Source organism: Serinus canaria, chromosome 4 (genome assembly GCF_022539315.1).
Source record: "Serinus canaria isolate serCan28SL12 chromosome 4, serCan2020, whole genome shotgun sequence".
Taxonomy (NCBI): Eukaryota; Metazoa; Chordata; class Aves; order Passeriformes; family Fringillidae; genus Serinus; species Serinus canaria.
In genome coordinates this window covers 53,045,435-53,061,700 of record NC_066317.1, presented here as the reverse complement: position 1 = coordinate 53,061,700, position 16,266 = coordinate 53,045,435, and the positions used below count along the sequence as shown (strand labels likewise).

The window sequence follows — 16,266 nt, the reverse complement described above, 5'->3', positions numbered from 1 at the left end:
AGGAGTGTGCACAAAAATGTACAGGCATATATTCATTATGCATCATTGCTTGCTAGGATTGCCACAGCCTGATGTTTCTGCATCTTCTAAAAAAGTTAGCTACTTTTGTTACCTGTCATGCAGGTCCCTGATGGACTAAACAACAACAAAGGCTTCCTGAAAATGAATTAATATTCGTGAAGTGTTTCATTTTTGACATGTTCCTATTGTGAAGATGGACTTGGAAATCTGAGCAGCAAGACCAGCAGGCTGAATTTGCTCAGCTTTTGCTCTCCACAGCTATGTACATTATATATAGTTTGAGAGTGAGTGCCTGGACATACAACAGGATTATCCCCTGTGATGAAGTTCTTGTCTCTAAAGCTTCAAACAGCTTCTTCTCTTTCTGTCTTGCAGTCAGCATCCAGCTTGATGCACTGCCAAGAATACTAGGGATTACTCAGCTCTGAGGGCAAGCCACCAGCACAGCAGTTCCACCATGTCCCCTGGTCTGTCTAAAATATTCACAATTGTCACTTAGGATTACCAGGGAAGATGGTCATTAAGATTGCTCAAATTGAGATCTGTCTTGGATAACTTTTAACTTTGCTAAGATTAAGCAAATTAAAATAAATATTATCTTGGATACCTATCTTGGATTGATGTCTTTTTCACTGTGTATTTCAAAATATTTAAAGGGTTTGGCCTAGTCATTAGGACATTTCTAATCATAGAAATTATGTGTTGTGCACCTGGAGGACTAGACCTGGCCCCAATCCAACATGGGGATCAGTAAAAGTCACTAATGATAAACTATTTTGCCTTTTATTTCTTGATAATATGTTGACACTCCTTGAGAGCTACACCGAAAAAATATCAAGCCAGTATGACCTGTGAAGGTGTAAATATTAGAAAAAGTCAGAGTGAAGTCCTATACTACCTCCTTGCTCCTACAGATGAGGATTTTTGGATTTTCTTATCACCTGTGTGATCAAATGATATTTTTCCCCAGTTCCCTGGCTCCTTAAGAGGTGCAAAAGAGCTCAAGGCTTGTTAGTGGAACACAACTATGCATAGAGGTGCTGTTTACTTCAAGACCTTGACTTTATTAAGGTCAGACACTGGAAGACATAACTGAATGAGGGAATGGTTATAATTAATATTTCTTGATCTTACAATAAAGTAGCTTAATCTTTGTGATAAGGGGGCTGTGTCATGAGGAAGATGGTAATATACTATGAACACAATGCCATGTCATTATCACAAGGTGCAAAAGTCTACCATGTAGATACTAAAAAGCATAGGGGTACTAATGTGTGCTTACCACACACACTTACTGTCAAAACACACACGCAGCCAGCTCTCAATTTTCTCAGTGGTTATCCACTACTGAGCAATGGGAACTAGACTCCAGGAAGGACAGCTTGGGTCTGGCACAGTTCATTAACAAAGATGCAGCAGGAGGTGTGAATATGTCCATCTGATTTCCAGTGTATGAATATGTCCATCTGATTTCCAGTGAATGGCAGAAATTTGGTGGTGGGGGATCCCAAAGCAGTAAGCTCTGAAACCCAAAGCCAAGTCTTTGCAGAACAATTTCCATGATGTTCCTAGAGCACTTAAGCACAATGCAACACAATTGCTGATGCCTAAGTTTAGCTTCAGCTCTGCTGATCTAGTGCCTTTCCCATAGTGCCTGATCTGCTAAATGGCTCCCCCTTTTACTTTGTATTCTTTGGTCCCTAGGTATTACTTGAAGCCTGTGCTGCCAAAATGCACGAAGTATATTTGAGTCTGCTGTTACATCCCACCTAACAAACCCATCTGGAGGCTCATCCAGTAAACAGCATGGAGCAAGGAACCCTGAGCAACCCCAAAATGATGGGGACCTGCAGAGACTGCACACCACAAACCTCCAGACCATGGCTGAGTCTCTCCTACCACTTGGCTGCCACTACAGAGTGCATAGAGTGTGCATCATCTAAATGTTCCTACTTGGTGAGGGAGCCTATTCCCTTCCTGTTATATCAGACAAGGCAGAGTTAAATGTGCATCACTGAGATAGAAGAAGGATGAAAAGATTACACATTGAGTGTGATTAGGAGACTTAAATAGAAAAGTTTTCCAGTACACCAAAGAAGCCAGCTACAGTGATTCAAAATATTATCATGAACTAGGCAAAGTTCAACAAAAGAGACACAAAGGTTTTGTTGTGTGGGGCAACTTAACCATGAAAGCTGTAAATGTTTTTTGTTTTTTTTCCTTAAATCCTGCTGAATCTGAATGAATTAGCCCAAGTCATCCCATCAGATCTTGGGATAAAAATCAATGTGGGAGGCAAACACTGCAAGCGTTAGGAAACTGAACATTTTCAGTAGTGTAATAATACAGAAATGATTGAGCAAGTATTCTTTCATTTGCTGGAGGCCTCAACAGGACCCTCCATGAGTTCAGCCCTGCAGAAATTCCACAAAACCCTACAAAACCTGCACCTGTTAGCACAAAACCTGAAGATAACTGCAGTCCTTCACCTGCAAATGCCCAACACGTCATGCTACATTTTACGATTTGCGAAAAGACGACATGACAAAAGGTGTTGATCAGCTGCTTTCCATCAGCACCGACATGGTACAGGCACACAAACACTCTGACCAGAGCTTATGCTTAGCAACAAAAAAGATGAAGAAGTAGTTTAGTAACTGGCCCTAAACCACTGTTGTTTCCATAAGCCAGTGCAGCACTATGTTCAGCCGTTCATCTGTACGCAGATGTCAAAGGTCTCCCCATTTTTCCCACTCTAGAAGTTTATCGTCACCCAGGGCAGAAAGCTTAACAGTTGGATGTGACGACTCGGCGTCCCCCAGCTCAACAAGACAGGCCCCACTAACGCCGGGGACTGGGAGGGGGCGCGGAGCCAGGCCGGACAGCCGGGGCGGGCTCCGAGGGCGGCCCCCGAGGGGCGGCCCCGGCCCGAGCCCCCTGAGCCCCGCCGGACACCGGCTCGGCTCCCTCCGCCCTGCGGGCGCGACCCCGCGGCCCCGCACGGGCCGGCCCCTGCCGCGACTCCCGGGCGGGTCGGGACGCGGGGGCAGGTGCGGGGCCGGCGGCACTCACCGTGAGGAGGACGACAAGCAGCGGAGGGGCGCGGCGGGGCTCAGCCGAAGGCCGCATGCTGCTGCTGCTGCGATGGTGCCCAGCGCGGCGGGGACTGCGCGGCCGGCCCGGCGACAAGGATGCGGCAGATCCGGCTTCCTGGAGGAGGGGCCGCCGCCCGGGCAGGGCAGGGCAGGGCAGGGCAGGGCCCCGCTCCGCCGCCGCAGGTGCGGAGGGGCTGGGCCAGAAGAAGCCGAGCCCCGGCCGTGCCGCGCAGCTCCTTGACGGCTCCTCGCAGCTCCGTGCAGCAGGCGCCGGGCGGCGGCCTGGGAGCGGCGCGCCCGGGACGGATCCCCGCGCAGGGCCGCGCCCGCCCACTCCCTTGGCGGCTCCGCGGTGGCCCCCGCCCTCCCGCCTCGGCGCTGCGCTACCGGCGCAGTGCCGGGCCGGGACACCTCCCGCTGTCGGGCGAGGCGCTTTAGGGCGGGGCGGCGGGACTGGGGCGCACCATCTCGGGCTGCCCGGGCCGGGCTGACAGCGCGGTGACACCGGCCCTGTGCCAGCGCTGCGCCCCGCCGGCCGCGCGGGGGCGCCATCCCGGCGGGCCGGGCGGTGCCGCGCCGCTGCTCCGTGCCCCGGAAGGTCCCGCGCAGGCCCCGCGCCGCGTCCGCCGGGCCATGGCCGCGCTCTCCCGCACGCTCGGCATCTTCGGCGCCTTCGTGGCCATGGTGGGAGCCGCCTTTTACCCCATTTATTTCCGGCCGCTGCTGCTGCCGGAGGAGTACAGTGAGTCTGTGCGCGGGGGGAAGCTGGCTGGGCTATGGCCCGGTCTGTGCCTGGGCTTGGGGGTATGCTGGGGCTGCTGCTCGGTGAGTGACTCCCGAGGGGCTTCCTGCTCGTCTAGGAGATACCTGAAAACAAAATAATACAGCTCGCCGTTACTCTTATTTCAAGTCATTGGCCAGCACGTGATTAAGAACATCCTTCAGCTGCTCCTTAGAGGATTGAGACACAGTTGCAGAAATTGAGATCAGAGAGATGGAGCACCTCTTCTGTGCAGAAAGGCTGAGAGAGTTGGGGTTCTTCAGCTTGGAGAAGAGAAGGCTTCAGAAAAACCTTGTAGAACGCTTAAAGAGAGCTTGTAAGATAGCTGGGGCGGGCTTTTTAGTAGGCCTTGTTGCAGTAGGACTAGAGATAATGGTTTTAAAGGAAACAGAGTAAATACAGAGTAAATAGAAGGAATACATTTTTTATGGTGGTGGTGGTGAACCACTAGAACAGATTGCCCAGAGGAGTGGTGTGTTGGTGCAGGTTGGACAGGGCTCTGAGCAACTTCATCTAGCTGAAGATGTCCCTGCTCAGTGCCAGAGAGGCTGGCTAGATGATCTTTAAAAGTCCCTTCCAGCCCAGACTGTTCAATGACTCTGTGAGCTGTTCGAGTTCTGTTTTCCAGCTGCAATTGAAAATCTAACTTAAAACTTGGCAGCCAGTTTCTGCAGAGTCTCTGAAACTGACTCCTGAGGAAAATCCCACTTTCCTGCTAGGAAAACCTGCCAAGCCCCCAAAGGCACCTGCAGCTCCAGGTGTGAAGCCTCAGCAGCTCCAGGCCGGTGCTCCGTAGGGGGAGCACCCATTACTCCTCCTCAGCTTCTGTGAGATAGTGCTGAAGGAAATGGGGGAAGAGTTCTGGTGCAACCAGCCTTGCCCCCTCCACTTTAATCTTTATGAGACTAAGCAAGCCAATAACATGAAGATATATGTGGTTAATCTGCCAAGACAACTGAAAATTTCTAGGAAGGAAAAAGAAAAAAGGTTAAACTTACTGATCTTATTGGAGGGGCTTTAATTTTGCATCAGAGGTCAAGTAAAATTTAACTTACAAGTAAGTTTTTATTCAAGGATGCTATGTTTGTGAAACTTCCTATGATTATGTTTCCTTCTCTGTGTTCCCTTTGAAAACATTATTACTAAATCTTTTTTGCTTATGCTATACTTCCCACAAATACTATATTAGAAATGTGTCTTGGCAGGAAAGGACAGAACTAGTGGATCAATGGTAGTTCCTTTGTACTTGCAAATTATGTGAGTAGATGTTCCCTATCAGTTTAGAGATTTTTTATCTCTATTTAGGACATAGAATGATTGAGTTGATGCACAGTTAGCAAGTGCACAAACTTGTGATTTGATAGCTGATTCTAAACTTATTGCCTGGTGCTGATTCTCCATCTGCTATCATTTTTATTCATTTCCAAGGAGCTTTTCTTGATGCTCATCACTGCAGTAGGAGAGGCACAAGCATTTGTTATCACAATACTTGAGGCAAGACTGTGTTCTATCACGGTTGTGGTGTTTGAACCCAAGTGTTTAACCTTAGGAATACAGAGGATTTTCTGAGTACAGTAAGCTGGATGACAGCTTCTGTAGAAGCTCCTGCCCTCTGTTGGCTTGAGCTGTGAGAGAATGCTCAGTATTTCTCAGTTTGGGGATGCTGTGTCCCAAAACTTGGGTGTTCTAACTAGCATCGCAGATTAATCATGCAAAAGGCAAGAATGAATATTAGTTACCTGGAGTGACATTGCATTATGTAAACATGAAATGATAGCTTTTCTTTCTTCACTCTTGTTTTTCTTGTGTATCTCCCAAATTCTATACAAGTGAAGTACCTTAACGTTCTGGAAGAAGACTTTACTGCACAATTCTCAAACATCTTCAGAGAAGTTCCTTGTAATTTAACAAGTAAAATGAAAGCTACTTGGAAAAACTATATATAATCAAATTGTTGATATGAACTGTAAATTTTGCACAGAGGAGTTTGACCTAATTTAATAGAGAAATGTTAAAATTTTGTAGGGTTTTAGTACCTCAGTTTGTGGCTTTGCTGTTTCTAATATTTTCTTGTCAGTATCTAGCTTTAAAAAAGACTGCAGTTTAGTGGCAATGATGAAACTTTGAGGATGTCAGCACGGGCCTTTTCCACATGGGTTAACTAAAACAGTGGCTTGACAGCTGCTCTTTGTGAAGGAAGTCTCCTTTGTTGCCCTAATCCATTCTGTTCTCCCTTTCTGGGTTTTGTGTCTTTTTCTTTGAAATTAGACAGGTCCCTGAGATTTTGTCTGCTAAAAAGGATGAAATGGAATTACCATGCTCAGTGAACAGAACTGGAGAACCTGGATTTGCCTCTTGTGCCTGTCCCCTTGCAAGGAGAATCAATTACTGTGATACACTGCTAGTTTCAGGAAGCATTAGGGTTCTACCTAGACAGCCTGATAACATGTAGTGCCAGTACATTCCCAGTGGGACAGGATAATGAAAAATTTCAGTTTTAAAGTGAGTTTAGTTCTGAGCTTCCTTTGGGAATATGCACCCTGCAGGTTTTTAAAGGCCTCAGAAGTTCAGTGGTGGGGGCAAAAGGTGAATCCACCTGAGCTTTGACTTCCTGCTTCAGAGTAGCGCTGCGGTGGTGAAGTGCATAACTGGAAATGGAAGAAAAGGGGGAGCATTTAGTAAGGGAAATAGTATAGTTTTCTCCATTTCTCTTTGTGGAAGTGGTTAAATCTTTCAAAGAAAAAAGCAAAGCCTGAGACAGGCCCAGTGTCTGGGAAAATATCCCTCAGGTGCTGAATTTCACAAAGTTTACAGGCAGTAATTTTGTAGGTACTGTCATGAAATCTGTTTGCAAGATCTTTCAGGGCCTGAAAATGGGAGTTGCCCAGAAGAAGAAAAAATCTTTTGACTAGTTTTATGTTGAGCATATGAATGAGCTTCTAAAAGTACTAGTCATTCCTTAAGTGCTGGGACCATGGCAGGTGTTTTGGCATCTTTATTAAACAGTAGGCATTGTTTGAGGATGATTATCATATTGTTTGTAATCTCTCAAAACACACTAGCTATTAGTTTCTCAATGAAGTAGGAATACTACATTTGCATTCTGTAGGTAGATACTTAACAGAATTTTATTGTGTAGTATCTCAAGTTAATAAAATTTTCAATATTATTTTATTGGGTGCAATCAAGATATCTGCTATTTTCTTTTTTTTTTTTAGTAGTATCCTTTCTGTTCTGTTTTCCAGAGAATGAACAGTCAATTAACCGAGCTGGTATTGTTCAAGAGGATATTCAGCCTGCAGGTACACTTGATTTATGTGTTTGCATTGATTGTTTTAAAGACTCTCTTGAAGTAAGGCTTCAATATTTATATGGATTTAAATAATACAATGAGGAATACATTCAGTGAAAACATACTTAATAAACTTGCCATTAAATTATTTTTTCAGGCTAATTCCTCACTGAAAAATTACGGTTTTAATGAAACTCATCTTAAAGTGACTTAACTAGCCAAATAAGTTGCATAGTTTCTGTTGTCTTCCCACTTTGTTAAATAGAGGCCAGTTTCCACTTCTGAACCAGCTCAGAGCAAGCAAAAGCCATGGATAGGCTGAGCTGTGGCTATAAAGAACAATGTTGCACCCTAGTTTTGTGGAATACTGCTGAAACACAGTTCTTCAGCGCTTTGGCAGTGCTTTCTGGCTTCATGGATGGATGGGCCATGCAGAAATCCACTACATGTGAAGGAAAATTTGGAATGTAGTGCTAATAGCTTTTGGGTCCTTGCTGTTGACAGTGGAAGGCTTAGAAAAGCATGTGAGGGAAGTAAAATTTAAGTCTAGCAGACTAGCCTTGATAGTTCATTTTTTTATAATGTTAAATGGAGTGTCTACTCAAGGCTGGCATTTCTTGATTAAAGATGTAAGAGTGCCTGTCTTGATAAAACATGTAATATCTGAATATGTTAAAGGGTATTTTTGTTTTTGAAAAAGCCTATCATCAGCAGCAGGTGAAAATCAAACAGGATTAAAGCCATGACCTTATTACACACATTGGTTAGATCATTACTGCAGGACTTTCTTTCCAGGGAACTGGGGGAAGTGCTGATGAGAAGTAGGGAGGGTATTGTGAAATAGAGGTCTTGTAAACCTGTCTTTTTTTACTAAACATTTGAGAGGACTGGACTGGCTCATTTGTCCAAGATGCAGGTACTTAATGACCAGTTCTTCTTAGTGTAACTTCTCTTCATCTGAATTTAGCTGCTGCTAAGTTACAAAATCCATTAGTTGAAAAGGAAGCCTAGACAAATTTAAGTGTAGTTTTTAAGCACAAATTTAAGGTGCAGTTCTAAATGATCCAACAATTTTAGAGCACCTCACCTATGAATGTCATAGATTTTTTCATTATCTGAAGTTTAAGATCAAGATGAGGTTGTTTTTCTGTATATTTTTGCAAGTTTTGCAAGTTGCAAATTCAGTGCAGAAATTGTTGGCTTCTTCCACTGTTCATAACACACAAAGCTGGAGTAGCAAACCTGGTTTTTTTTCTCCAACAGTCTAAGTTATCAACAGCTGCTATTCTGATGTTTGATTTGTAGGGTTAAAAGTGTGGTCGGATCCATTTGGAAGAAAGTAATTGGCAGCTGGGCGTATTGCAGAACTGAAGATGGACGTCTTCAGCTGCTTCTTTCACTGAAGTGTGTCTTTAGGTGTTGCTGGAGCAGAATTCTGAATATGCTGTGTGAGCACATGAGGAGCAACAAAGGCTACTGGTTGGAATCCCAAGAGACAAAAACATGCTAGTTTTGAGAGAATGCTGGTGTGTAGCTCACAGACTGTTAGAAAGCTGAATGATTATTGAGTGTAGAAATGAAATATTTATTTCCTTGAGAAAAGGAAAAAGGATTTTCTTCTAATCTGTATGCTTGTAAATTATGGATAGAATAAATCATGCAGACTGCTGCAATTTCCTCTCTAGTTTGAAAGTTACAACATGGTGAATGTAAATTTGTACATTAAAAAATTCAAACCAATTTGTGCTATTTTTTATTGTTTCGCAAGTGTGTATGGAAGGTACCTTGGCTGCCTGCCAGTTGTGTCCCCCTGGCCATTCTTACTCCTGCTCCACCACTGGACAAGGGGAGTAAAGAGAGTAACAGAGCTGGTGGGTCTTGATAAACACAAGGAGATTTCTTACCAGTTACTTTTGTAGGCAAAACAGACTCAACTTGGAGAAAATGTAGTTAAGTAAGTAGAATTATGACGCACAGCATTTTAAAGGTCAGTGCAGGATGCTGTATGCTTTGAAAAATGTATAGGCAGAGTGTTATTCCTAACGATGTTTGTCATCTTTCTGGACAAAGTTGTTTGTCATTGGGACAACAGATTAAAGGCTCCATGTTTACAGTGTTGCTTTCCAAACTGCCATTCTGCTACTTGCTATTCTATTTCTACCTGTCTTTGTCATTACTCTCCCACTCAGACACACCTCTCCTCCTGTGAGTTAGTTTTTATTTAGTCTTCTATTATCACTCTAAGCATTAGAATATTTTCTGTTTGCCCGCTGGGAAATGTGGCCATGTTTGATTCCTTTGGGTTCTCAGGTCATTTTGCTTGATGGTGGGAGTCAGAGTGAGTGTACCCATTCAGTGTAGGGATCATAGATTGATTTGGGTTGGAAGGCACCTTAAAGCTCATCTAGTTCTGGTGCCTACAGAGGCTACCTGGAACAGAGGCTGGACAGTGTTAAAGGAATAAAGTAGGTATTTATTAAAAGGCCTTCAGAGGATACACCGTGGGCAATACAAGAGCCTGGCTGTGGCTCTACCTAAGATGGATGCCTGGTCTGAGTTTTCACACTTTTATGAGTTTTGGCCCATTTACATATTAGGGTTAATTGTCCAATTACAGCTTTGGGTCATGAAGTCCCATCCTCCCAGACTGGTCTCCTCAGTTCACCGTTTACACTTTTTGGGCCCAAAGCTGTAACGCTGTCCTTGGTTCTCAGGCTGGAAAAGCATTGTTTTGTCTAACTAAACTGTGAGGAGAACTTGCTAAAACTTTATATGAAGTTCAGAGTTACACTAAAGCAGTACAGAATCTGGAAAATATAAAAGGTAAAGTTTAGGGCATCGGTTCCAACTCTGCTGCCATGAGCTGGGACACCTTCCACTAGACCAGGCTGTTCAGGGCCCCATCCAGCTTGGCTTAGAGCACTTCCAGGCATCCACAGCTTCTCAGAGCTACCTGTTCCAGTGCCTCATCACCCTCACTGTGAAGAACTTCTTCCTCATATCTCATCTAAACCCACCCTCTTTCAGTTTGAAGTTTCATTATATAGAAAAGTGCAACATTGTCACAAAGCTAATTCAGTGTTTGCTGTGAAAAGAATAAAACTGAAAAAGAGGTTTTTACAATTTAAACCTTTCTTCAGTGAGACTGCAGAAATGAGGGAGCCTTTGTTTTTTGTTTTCTTGAACAAAACATTCATGCATCAGACTATTTCAGCAAAGTTCTTTTATCTAAAATACCTCCTCAGTGAAATAAAACATTGCTGAAATGCAGATACTTCATCTATAACTGACAAGCTGCAAACCAAAGATTTTTCAGAGAATGTGGGAATTTCTCCATTATGCAACTTCTGTCACTTGCTGACACAAATGCTTAAAAATCATATATCCATGGTAGTGGGGAGCCATCAGTATAAATGATGTGAAAGAGAATGTGAAATTACTTAGTTTGGGGTTAAGAGATAAGACAATCTCTGCTACTCGTTTACTTTGTGAAGTTGAGCAATTTGCTGAGTCTGGATCTTGCCTAGAAAAATGTTACATGGCTTCTGAACAGTGCCTGCTGGTGGCAGGTGCTGAGCTTTTTGCCTTCCTATACTTAAATGTTGCAAAATATTTAAGTACCTGAACTCAGTTATTTAGCATTTACAGAACTAAACGTGTCTGTTGGTCATGATCACAAATTCCTTCCAGAGCAGAAAAGCTCAGTAAGTTTTGTAATTGCCAATTTGTACAGAATCTACAGTAGTTTATATCAGTTGAGCACTACTGAAGTGAATCTAAACTCTAAAGATGGTGTACATTGGTATTAATGAGCATCACTTCCCACTCATGTTCCACCTAATGAAGTGGGCTGATGGACCATGGCTTTCAAGCATTGGGATAGTGAATGTCTTTTTCACATTTTTGCTATTCTGTCTGGATAAAACTGTGAAGCCAAGAAGGTACATACTGCAATAATTATCCAGAATTTACACTGAAATGTTCTGATTGCTCTGGCATGTGCCAGTTGCCTGGAGACTTGCCCAATTCTCATGTGTTAGGTTCTAGTCCTGCAGTTGGCTTTGAGACAATGCTTTGTTCTGTTCATGGATGCTTGACATCAGCCTCTTCTTCCAGGTACCCAGTGACAAGTGAAGTTCAATGTACTGAACTCTGCTCTTCAGGACTCTTACCTTGCTCTGGAAGTAAGAGTTCTTCACTACTTTGATAACCTCCAACTATTATTAATTTGGTGTTTGGGAGGGACTAGGCCTGCATTCTGCAGAGCAACTAAATTTGCTAGTTTTGGTCAAGTTGTTCTGATTGTTTTGATTAAAAAGGCCTTCTTAGAATATTTTTAAAGCAGTTACCTCTACCCTGTTACATTAATGGATTTTGCTTATTTATTATAGCTGGATGGTGAACAGCAAATATACCTGCAGCCCTTGAAGTTTTAAACAGTGGTTTAATATCCCAAGAGAAACTGGTTGTACTAGGTTTTGGCCTATTGCATGCTGATGTTTTGAAATTATTAAAACTTGCTCCAAAAAGAGCCAATGTAGAATTTTGGTCTAAACACAGCTTAGTTTTGAAGCACTGCAGATTGTTTATGATGCAATGAAACCCTCAAGTACAAACACATGTGAAGGATTAAATATGGCAAAAGATATGGGCAAATTGCCAGGTTATACACATGTGGGAGAAGGAACTATCTCAATAAATGAGTACAATATTCAGCAAAAAAAAAATCCCACATGATTTTGAAAAAATCAAGTGGGATTTTTCTTGCTCAATATTGTAATTATTACTTGAGATTATTCCTAATGATGGGAGGGGATTTTTTTATCTGTGATACTCAAAGCACATCAAATAGCTTCCAGTTATGAATTTTACTCTATGTATGCCCTCCTATGAAAAAACAGCCCAGAAGAAGCAGTCCTCATGTTTTGCTCTTTTCTAAACCAAATTAAAGCATGTGGTTTCCCTTCTTGCAGTCTAGCAATAATTAACTACTCATTTTCTTTCTGTTGTGTACATTCCTACTGACCTTCATGTTAACATGCAGATGCAGCAGTAAATGAAAAGCTGTATTGGCTTTTTCTGTTGTGCCACACAACCCAAAAAGTATGTTTGCTAGTGGAAGGAAATTATTCTCCAGCTTCTGAGAAAGTGCTGTGGAATATACACTGTTTCTATGTGGACAATTTGCAACAGGTGAGAGCAAAACACAAAGTTCAGGTCAAAGCTTAGGTCGGACCGTGATCCGAGGTCTCTCTCTCCATCGTGCAGACTGTGTGGGCCTTGCAGGAAAAATGGTGCAGTGTTTAGGACACTGTCTTGGAAAATAGGACTGTGATAGTCAGTTCCATATTCCACCACGATTTTGTCTGGCAGCAGGTAAGTAATTTAGCCTTTGAGCTTCAGTTCCATCTGTAAAATAGCCATTAGTAGTGCTCCCCTTCTTTCAATTGAAGGTAAATACAGGAGTATGGGGTTTTTGGATGCTCTAGAGAACATTTGTTTTCTTATCTGAGAAGTTTTCTTCAAGGTTAGGAAAAATTGGTCTGAATTTGTGTGAGAATCAGATATTTTGGTTCCAGAAATTCAATATGTTTTGAAGAATCTTTTCCAAAAGAAAATAACAATGAAATTTCCCAGATCTTCATACTGCTGAAATACTGTGTTCTGAGAATAGAAATTTTATTTTGGGAGGTAAACAGAAAAATCATCTGTTTTTCTAAATACTAATATTTTTGGAAGAACTGCAAATATGAGTGAGTTGAAATTCAACACAACATGAATGTTTTGTACAGATGTACAAAAAAAGCAGAAAATTGGTCAGCTTATTTTGGTGGCCAAGCTGCCTCAGCAATTTTTTGAAATTCAGCAATTTTCAGTATTTTGAGTTGCTATTTCCCTTATTTCCTGTAACAATGGGTCCTTCCTTCTGACCTTGGCATGCCAAAAAAGCAGCTGTAATACTTCTAAGAGTTACAGGTGCTAAGTGGAGGAGATTGGGGCACAATGAAAGGAGATGAGAAAGAACTTGAGATACTGCTGGGAAGAGTGTTCCTCCTGAAGCCCCAGGGGAATACTTGGAAATGGAGTGGTGGATATGAAGAGGAGACAGCATTCAGTTGAGTGGGAGCATGAGGAACATAGGACATAAATCCATTGGCATATACAGCCATGGTAGGCTCTGCAGCTCGCAGAGCAAATTGGGATCCCTCTTGACCTCTTTTCTGTTTCCTCCCCAGCAGACTGGAAGTAAACCTTTCTAAAGAAAGTTCCTAGGCAAGACAAAGGTTATCATGAGGAGAGAGCATCTGAGGAGGAATTGTATAGCTGTCCTTTGCTCTAGCCTACCTTAAGAGGCCAAACATCACAGAATCATTTGTGCTAGAAAGGACCTCATGCTGGAAAGTATCTTTCAGGGCCCCAGGTCTCAGGGAAGGTGCCTCCTAGCAGCTTCTTTCCATAATTCAGAAGAGTTCAGAAGGGTTAGTATCAGCAATGCCAGGAAGGTCTTCCCTTTGCTTTAGAAATTCCTCTGGGAGGAGTTCTCAGCCACCCACAAATGAATGGCTCAGGCACAGTCTAGGAATGTATTCTTCCACTCTGAATGAAGAGAAACCACTATGGATATAACCAGAAGTATTTGCTCCCTTATCTATTCAACATGAATTTTCAGGTGCCAGTGATTGTGTCAGGCCAGCTCTAGACCCCATAACTCCTCACATCTACAGATACGAGGAGGGTTCATACAAGAACTGTAACTTGTGCCATTTCTGGAAGAACAGTACCATTAGGAGTCCTATGAAGCCTGGAAGCAGCTAATCTTAGTATCTTCACTGTCTGCTTCTGTCTTCCTCTTGTTCTTGCAGTTATCCTGTGAATGGCTGATGTGGGCTTGCTGGATGTTCCATATAACAAAGAATTTATTGTGGTTCAATCCAAAATCCCATGTCCCACCTAAGAACCTTTGGGATATTTCTACTCTTTGCATGTTCTGTATGTTTTTAACATGGGTTGTGTGATTTTGTGGCCTTTTGTGGCCCCTGTGATTTTGCTGCCTGCCTGCCTACCTCTCTGTGCTTCTGAATCAAAGCAACAATGGCAGCAACACCACTAAATGAAGGACCCTGTAAGGAACTGGGAGGATCTGAGGGACACATGAAGTCTGGCAATCCTAGCAATATGTCTCAGAGTTCCTCCTCATTGCTTTCAGTTGGCAAGCTTCTGGTTCATTGCAAAACCTTGTTATTCTTTATTGCACTTAGCAGTTAAATTTTGTCCCATAGCTACTATTCCAGCTATTCTTTTGCTCTGACATTGCCTCTCAAGTTGTTTAATCAGAAAATTTCATTAGTATACTTCAATTTTTGTGCCAAACAGTTATGTTAAATTTGTTCTGGGACAGTCTTTTGAGGAACGCCACCAATAAAATCCATCCAAGCCAATGACTTCCTGTTTCTTAGGTTTGTCATTTCCACTTTTAGCTACTTTCATGCTTGACTTACAGTTCTTGCAGCTACTAATTGTTTCCCACATGACATTATTCCAAATGCTTTGCTAAAGTCCAGAGGGAATATATCCCCTGAATTTTGGTCAGATTGACAAGCTGGTTACCCGATTAGGTAATACAAGTAATACTTTGACATAATCTACTGTGGGATTTTTCACTGTCCCCACTTTTCTTTATGTCATGATTTGCTATGATTCTTGTGTACTTTTCTGGAAAGAAGAACAGATAGACAGATGTTTTCCAAGAAAGTACCTGGACATTCTCCTACTCCATCAGTTTGAATGCATTGTGATGCACATAAAATTGACCATTCTGTTAGAAGTACCTAAAGATCATAGAGTGACCTGCCTCCCCAGTCCAGGCAGGAAGGAGAGATGTTTGCTGCTATCAGTTTATTTCAAAAGCTCAGAAGTTAATAATCATCCTCTCTTTTGTCACTGATTATTGACTCATAAGAACCAGGCTTGGCTAATAGAAAATTGCTGTAAATAGTACAAGAACTCAAGGATGGATTTTAGTCAGAAAAACCATCACTCGTCAGACTTGAAGAAGAGGAAAGGCAGTGACCAAGTCCAATTGACAAAATGTGATTAAGTGAATTGTCACATCTGCATTCATTAGCAAAATTATTTAGGGGGGGTGCAAAAGTGTTCACACCCAGTTCTGGTTTCCACAGGTCATTGGGTGCCTGTTGCTTAGAAAGGCTCTGACAAGGCAGGCATGACAACCAGATAATAACTGCTTTGAAGAACATAAGAAGTTTCCCTTTGCTTCAATTCTTTGGAATCACAGAAGAGACACAGATAAAGGTAAAAGTGTGATTTTTCAATTGTGCCACCAGTTTTAGTTGAGTGATGCTGATGACACTTAGTGATTCATTCGTAAAGTGTCACATCCTTTGGGAGCTACTTGGATTATGATTTGTATGCCCTGTTGGATCCTAGAAACTCTAGAGATGTCTTTATTCCATTTCATGCCCTATATACCATCAGTCACTCTGCCCATCCTTTTTCAGGAATATTCCTGTGATGGCATGGTCTAGCTAAAATTCTGATCATCTCTAAGTTTCAGAAGAGCAAAAGATGTTTTGTTTGTGGTATTTTCTGTCTTCCAAGATAAAATCAGTTGGCATGCAACTTGCTGTTGAAACTACCATGAATCTTCACAACCAAGTTCTAATTCTAGCCCCAAATCTATGGAAATTTTCTCATCTTCTAGATGATTTTTCTACCTATGTTTGCAGGCAGACAGTTCCAGTACCAGAAGTGTGCGTGTTAAGTGGTCTGCTGGTAGTACAGAAATGCATAACCACACAACCAGTTTCATTCCAAAGAGATATTTAGGACTGCCTTGCTTAGGAACATGGCTCTTAGGGCAAGTATCTACAAAAAATAGGAGGCTTCAACCACTTAATTCTTTCAGGATTCATCAATTTTGTCTCCTCTGCAGTTTTTGAGATAAATCAAGGAAAAAATTGTAGTTCCTACTAAACAATCTTCTTAACTCTGTCTTGAAACAGAGCCTAAGCAGGGCTACCAGATCCCAACTATCTGAAAATAACTTCTGGAATTTT

The 16,266-nt window shown here is 42.5% G+C and overlaps 3 protein-coding genes across 5 annotated transcripts in view; 2 read left to right on the top strand and 1 right to left on the bottom strand.

Annotated features, from left to right (window-relative positions):
• Window positions 1–3,225, bottom strand: part of SEL1L3 (SEL1L family member 3) — a 32,946-nt gene extending 29,721 nt beyond the window's left edge. For all 3 annotated transcript variants that reach the window (XM_030238876.2, XM_030238877.2, XM_050973822.1), the window contains exon 1: window positions 3,094–3,225. In XM_030238876.2, the coding sequence (XP_030094736.2) occupies window positions 3,094–3,150 (57 nt within the window). In that variant the 5' untranslated portion in view covers window positions 3,151–3,225. The remainder of the gene's footprint in view (window positions 1–3,093) is intronic.
• Window positions 3,226–3,690: 465 nt separating this feature from the next.
• Window positions 3,691–8,929, top strand: SMIM20 (small integral membrane protein 20). Its single transcript, XM_030238878.2, has 3 exons — window positions 3,691–3,858; window positions 7,143–7,199; window positions 8,495–8,929. The coding sequence occupies exons 1-3, from the start codon at window positions 3,750–3,752 to the stop codon at window positions 8,530–8,532; spliced, it is 204 nt and encodes a 67-aa protein (XP_030094738.1). The 5' UTR covers window positions 3,691–3,749; the 3' UTR covers window positions 8,533–8,929.
• Window positions 8,930–15,408: 6,479 nt separating this feature from the next.
• RBPJ (recombination signal binding protein for immunoglobulin kappa J region) overlaps window positions 15,409–16,266 on the top strand; it is a 142,720-nt gene continuing 141,862 nt past the window's right edge. Inside the window, exon 1 of the mRNA XM_050973825.1 lies at window positions 15,409–15,502. The gene's annotated coding sequence lies outside the window, so the exon portion shown is untranslated. The remainder of the gene's footprint in view (window positions 15,503–16,266) is intronic.

Bases quoted from the DNA above. Each gene is read 5' to 3' on its own strand.
- SMIM20 (XM_030238878.2), top strand. From the start codon at position 3,750: ATGGCCGCGCTCTCCCGCACGCTCGGCATCTTCGGCGCCTTCGTGGCC. The intron at 3,859-7,142 runs GTGAGTCTGTGC...TCTGTTTTCCAG, and splicing joins GCTGCTGCCGGAGGAGTACA to AGAATGAACAGTCAATTAAC. The intron at 7,200-8,494 runs GTACACTTGATT...TTTGATTTGTAG, and splicing joins AGAGGATATTCAGCCTGCAG to GGTTAAAAGTGTGGTCGGAT.